Below are 6,307 nucleotides of genomic sequence, written 5' to 3'. Positions count from 1 at the left end.
TTCCTTAAGAGTGCTCGATCCAAACAGTGAAGTAAGAAGTGAAGTAAAATTAAGGGTTTGTATATTTTCAAAGATGCACTGCAGTCAGTAAATCAGTGTCTTCTGAGTGCCTACTTTACAAAGGCAGGAGCTTAGTTTTAGGAGTTTACAAAAGACGAAGGAGCTTCCACTCAAAGACAAATGGACAAATTCAAAGACACAAGGGGGAGGGGGATGCGACGAGGGGACCTAAGGCGCGTATCACGGGATTGCAGATGTGCCGGAGTTTCACGCAAATCTTGGAGGATATTAGAGAGCACAGCTAGGGAGTAGGCAGCGATGCTAGGCGCAATGTCTTCAGAAATAAATTGATTTATTGAAATAATTGAAATGAAATTGATTGAAATACTAGTGTCTGATTGATTGACTGAAGGGCATAGGCATAGCAGTGCGCACTATGCACTGAGCTAAGAACTAGGAAAAATAAAGTATAACTATCTCAAACATGGTCCTGTGCCCAAAGGGCCTCCAATCTAAGGAGTATGAGGACAAATAGAAAGCACAATAATAATGAATAGCCAAAACCAAGATTCACCTGACCCCGAAAGAAGGAAGACGTAGCATTTCTGTCACACAAAAATCAATCCGTGGTATTTATTGAGCACTTACTGTGTCCAGAGCACTGTACTGAGTGTCTGAGAGAGAGTATCGAGTACTCGGAGCAGCTAAGTGTGCAGGCTGGATTGCAGTAGGAAGCAGCGAGGTAAGGTAGGAAGGGACAAGGTGATTGAATGCTTCAAAGTCAGTGATAAGGATTTTCTGTTTGATGTGGAGGTGGGTGGGCAACCACTGGAGGCTCTCGAGGAGTGGGGAAACATGGCCTGAGTGAGAGTAGGTAGACATATTCCCTGGCCACAAGGAACTCATCTGTTTATTTATTCGTTCGGTCGTATTTATTGAGAGCTTACTGTGTGCAGAGCACTGTACTAAGTGCTTGGAAAGTATAATTCGGCAACATATGGAGACAATCCCTACCCAACAATGGGCCGGAAGGGGAGACAGACAGCAAAACAAAACAAGTAGACAGGCATCACTACCATTAAAATAGATAAAGAGAACCATAGATAAATGCACCTCATTAATAAAATGAATAGAGCAGTAAATATGTACAAATATATACGAGTGCTGGGGGGAGGGGAAGGAGGTAGAGCAGAGGGAGGGAGGTGGAGGAACGGGGAGGGGAGGAGGAGGAGAAGAGGGAAAAGGAGGGCTCAGGCTGGGAAGGCCTCCTGCAGGAGGTGGGCTGTCAGTAGGGCTTCGAAGAGGGGAAGAGAGTTAGTTTGGCGGAGGTGAGGAGGGAGGGCGTTCCAGGTCAAAGGTAGGACGCGGGTCAGGGGCCGAGGGCGGGCCGGGCGCGAATGGGACCCAGTGAGGAGGTGGGCGGCAGAGGAGCGGAGCGTGCGGGCTGGGCTGGAGAAGGAGAGAAGGAAGGTGAGGTAGGAGGGGGCGAGGGGATGGAGAGCTTTGAAGCCAACAGTGAGGAGTTTTTGCTGCCAGCAAAGGTTGATAAGCAACCACTGGAGGTTTTTGAGGAGGGAGGTGACATGCCCAGAGCGTTTCTGCAGAAAGATAATCCGGGCAGAGGAGTGAATTACAGACTGAAGCAGGGAGAGACAGGAGGATGGGAGATCAGAGAGGAGGCTGATTCACTAATCCAGTCGGGATGTTATGAGGGATTGTACCAGCAAGGTAGCAGTTTGGGCAGTGTTGAGGTCTGAACTTACAGTGTAGAAGTTCACGACTTTTCATATGGAAGGTTATTGTTTGCAAAGTCTGATCATAGCTCTGGTGACAATTTCAAAGATTTTGAAACATATCCTCCCGATTACAAGGGCTGTTTTTTAGAAGAGCTATATCAAACAATCAATAGTGTTTATTGAGCGCCTACAGTGTACGGAAAAATACAGCGATCGATGATTGCTAAAGAAGTGACCACGTTTGTCCCTTTCTATTTCCCAGGACGTTTTCCCTTTTAAAGGAACAGAAAATCGCATCTCCGAGAGGCCTTCCCCGACTAAGCCCTCATCTCCTCACTTTCTCTTCCTTCAGCATTGCCCTGTACTTGGATCTGTACTCTTCATTCGCCCCATCCTCAGCCCCCCACAGCACTTATGTACGTAACCATGATTTGACGTCTGTCTCCCCCTCTAGGACTATAATAATAATAATAATAATACTAACGTTGGTATTTGTTAAGCTCTTACTATGTGCAGAGCACCGTTCTGAGCGCTGGGGTAGATACAGGGTCATCGGGTTGTCCCACGTGAGGCTCACAGTCTTCATCCTCATTTTACAGATGAGGGAACTGAGGCACAGAGAAGTAAAGTGACTTGCCCACAGTCACACAGCTGGCAGAGCGGGGATTCGAACCCATGACCTCTGGCTCCCAAGCCGGGGCTCTTTCCACTGAGCCATGCCGCTTCTCTGTTTCTCGCTGCTTCTATAAGTTCCTTGAGGGCGGGGAATGTGTCTACCAATCCTGCTATACTGCGCTCTCCCAAATTTTTAGTACGGTGTTCTCGACATGGCGCTCAATACATATGATTGATCGATTGCTCTGCACACAGTAAGGGCTCAAAAAATACAACTGATGATAGTCATGGGCAGCAATGTGTCTGTTGTTATACTGTACTCTCCCAAGTGCTTAGTACAGTGCTTTGCGCACAGTAAGCAATCAATAAATGCAATTGAAAAGAAAGCCCTGTGTGATAGTCCTGTCTTCACCCTTCTTTTGCTTTGTGACTAAAAATAATAATAATAATTCTTGCCTACTATGCTCCAAGCACTCTGCTCAGCACTGGGGTAGGTACAAGGTGATCAGGTTGGACACAGTCCCCGTCCCACATGGGGCTCCGTGTCTTCATCCCCTTATACAGATGAGGCAACTGAGGCACAGAGAAGTGAAGTGACTGAGGCACAGAGAAGCGAAGTGAGGCACAGGAAAGTGATCCGTGGCATATCAGTCATATTTAGTGAGCACTTAATGTGTGCAGAGCACTGTACTAAGCCCATGGGAAGATACTCTCTTTACCTCAGTTTCCCCTCTGATCAAATGAGTTTGATGAGAACTCTTCCCTCTCTTGTCCCTGGAGATTCTGGAGGGCGATATCCATGAGTGTTCTTCCACAGACGTCACATTTCATTAGACTATTCTTACCAGTGATTCTTCCAGGGTGGATTTCATGGGCTCTTCCTCTGCCTCCCACCCCCGCACTGTGGGAAGCCCTTCGAGGTTCCGTTCTAGATCCCCTTTTTTTCTCCATCTATACCCGCTTCCTTGGAGAACTCATCTGTTCCCGCGGTTTCACCTACCATCTCTATGGGAATGATTCCCAAATCTACATCTCCGGCACTGATCTCTTCTCGGCAGTCTCGCATTTCCTCCTGCCTTCGGGACATGTTAAACTTAACGCGTCCGTCCGAAGCAGAACTCCTTGCCTTCCCAAGCAGACCCTGTCCTCCACCTGACTTTCCTACCACTGTAGACAGCACCTCCGGTCTCACAGGCCCATAACTTTGGCGTCATCCTCGACTCCCCTCTCCCATTCGATCCCCGTATTCGATCCGTCACTGAATCCTGTCGGTTCGACCTCCACAACAACGCCACTATCCACCCACCCCTCGCCAACCAGACCGCTGCCGTGTCGATCCAGGTACTTCTCCTCTCCCGCCTCGATTGCAGCCTGGCTCAGCGGAAAGAGCCCGGGCTTGGGAGTCAGAGGTCATGGGTTCCAATCCCGGCTCGGCCACTCGGCGGCTGTGTGACCGCGGGCAAGCCGCTTCACTTCTCTGGGCCTCAGTTCCCTCATCTGTAAAATGGCGATTAAAAGACTGGGAGCCCCACGTGGGACAGCCTCATTAACCGGCACCTCCCCCAGCGCTTAGAACGGCGCTCCGCGCGTAGTAAGCGCTTAACAAACACCAACATTACTATTATTATCATCATCCTCGTTGCTGACCTCCCTGCTTCCTATCTCTCCACACTCCAGTCCGTACCTCACTCTGCTGCTCGGTTCATTCGTCTATAAAGCTGTTCGGGCCATGTCTCCCCGCTCCTCGAGAGCCTCCGGTGGTTGCCCATCCACCTCCACATCACACAGAAACTCCCTCCCCACCTTCAAAACCTTACTGAAGGCACATCTCCTCCAAGAGACCTTTCCCGACCAGGCCCTCATTCCCTCTTCTCTCACTCGCTTTTGCATCCCTCTCACGCTTGGATCTGCACCCTCTATTCATTTATAATAATGTCGGTATTTGTTAAGCGCTTACTATGTGCAGAGCACCGTTCTAAGCGCTGGGGGAGATAGAGGGTCATCGGGGTGTCCCACGTGAGGCTCACAGTTAATCCCCGTTTTACACATGAGGTCACTGAGGCACAGAGAAGGGAAGTGACTCGCCCACAGTCACACCGCTGACGAGTGGCGGAGCCGGGAGTCGAACCCATGACCTCTAACTCCCAAGCCCGGTCTCATTTATCGATTGACATTAAGGTCTGTCTCCCCCTCTAGACTGTACATTCATTGTGGGCAGGGAACTTGTCTACCAGATCTGTTGTATTGTGCTCTCCCAAGAGTACAGTGTTCTGCGCACCGTAAGCGTGCAATAAATATGATTGATTGATTGGTTGAAACTCGAGAATGAGCTGAGTTTCTGCTTCTTTGGTGGAATTCAAGCATTCCTTTGTTATCAAGGAGCAGTGCATTGCTCTGGAATAGACTGACCATTCCCAACCATTCCCAACCCTTCCCAACTTGCAGGGCATCATAGAGAAGCAGCGTGGCTCAGTGGAAAGAGCGTGGGCTTTGGAGTCAGAGGTCATGGGTTCGAATCCCAGCTCTGCCACTTGTCGGCTGGGTGACTGTGGGCAAGTCACTTCACTCCTCTGGGCCTCGGTTCCCTCATCTGTAAAACGGGGATTAAGACTGTGAGCCCCACGTGGGCCGACCTGATTCCCCTGTGTCTACCCCAGCGCTTAGAACGGTGCTCGACACATAGTAAGCGCTTAACAAATACCAACATTATTATTATTATTGTTATCACAGGGCCCCCGATCTCAGGACCAGGTCAACCGACCGGGTTGCATCATGACATCTGTTTGGATAAACCATGGGATTGTTTGCAGTCCACGGTACCGCGAATCAGAGTCCAATCATCTGCATCCAGTGTGGTGACACGACATTTTGCTTTTGTTTGCTTTTTCTGCCCTTTTTTTTTTTTTAAAGGAAAGGCAGAGAGGGAGAGGGATTTATAAAATCAGCACTAAGTTGCTCCCTCATCCGTCCGTGAATCGGCCCCCGGGCGTCCACAGGGTCGGGGCGGAAAGGGGAAGGGGGACTCAGCTCATGAAGGATGAAGCTGTTGGGTGTTCTATTATTCCTCGGCTCCAGTCTGCTACCTAGTAGGACTGCCCCTGTACCTCAAGATGTCGACTGCAACGATTCCGATGTCTTCAAAGCCGTGGACCGGGCCCTGCGGTGGTATAACGAACACCTCAAAGACGGCAATCAGTTCCTGTTGTACAGGGTAACCGAAGCCTCGATGACGGTAAGTGATCTTTGCAACCTTAACCCAATCCTGGGGTTTCTTTCCGAATCGCTCGGTTGTTGACGCTACCTCGGCATCCGGGGGCTCCGGTCACTGGGATTCTTCCACACCTACATTGCAGCGTTCACAGGTAGAGAATGATTATTTACTGCTCTATAGGGTCTGTGTCTTGTAACTTATTCGTTCTCGGTTTATCGTTAAGACTCGGGGTTATTTTGACCACAGTGTTACACAAGGCAACGGACGTCGTCCGCAAAAAACATAAATTGAAGGTTGGTCCCTGCGCACAAGGATTTTACAACGTCGGGGAGGACAAAAGGGAAAAGACTAATAGACATCAAAACTAACCCTTCTCTCTCCCATCATCAAGCCCAGGTCTTTGGTGTAGAAGGGGTGGTAACTTTCTATGAGATACGCTATCTATTATTCGCTTCACAGACCAGAAGCAACGTTTTCCTCCATCCTACAGGCTAAAGGCACGTAAACAAGCGGAATTTATTAAGCATTCGCCCTGTTTTCCAAGCACTGTGCTAAGCACCGAGGACGATCTAAAAGGAGCAGATCGGACGCAACCCCTGTCCCACATGAGGCTCACGGTCTAAGAGATGAGGAGAACAGCGTTTTTACCCTCAGTTATAGAGGAACCAGAGCCCTGAAACCTTCAACGTCTCGCCCAAGGACACGCCGCAGACCAGGGTCAGAGCAGACCGATGGCCAGTGGCAA

At 49.5% G+C, this 6,307-nt stretch overlaps 1 protein-coding gene across 6 annotated transcripts in view; it reads left to right on the top strand.

The window, feature by feature from the left end:
* Nucleotides 1-5,280: 5,280 nt before the first annotated feature.
* Nucleotides 5,281-6,307, top strand: part of KNG1 (kininogen 1) — a 73,979-nt gene continuing 72,952 nt past the window's right edge. For 3 of the 6 annotated variants that reach the window (XM_029064952.2, XM_029064944.2, XM_029064935.2), the window contains exon 1: nucleotides 5,288-5,583. In XM_029064952.2, the coding sequence (XP_028920785.1) occupies nucleotides 5,389-5,583 (195 nt within the window). In that variant the 5' untranslated portion in view covers nucleotides 5,288-5,388. Of the gene's footprint in view, nucleotides 5,584-6,307 lie in introns of all 6 variants that reach the window. The other 3 variants (XM_029064917.2, XM_029064912.2, XM_029064925.2) reach the window with 3 other exon arrangements.

This window comes from Ornithorhynchus anatinus, chromosome 1 (genome assembly GCF_004115215.2).
Source record: "Ornithorhynchus anatinus isolate Pmale09 chromosome 1, mOrnAna1.pri.v4, whole genome shotgun sequence".
In the NCBI taxonomy this organism is placed as follows: Eukaryota; Metazoa; Chordata; class Mammalia; order Monotremata; family Ornithorhynchidae; genus Ornithorhynchus; species Ornithorhynchus anatinus.
The sequence above is the reverse complement of the archived record's forward strand: the minus strand, read 5'-3'. Positions and strand labels throughout refer to the sequence as shown.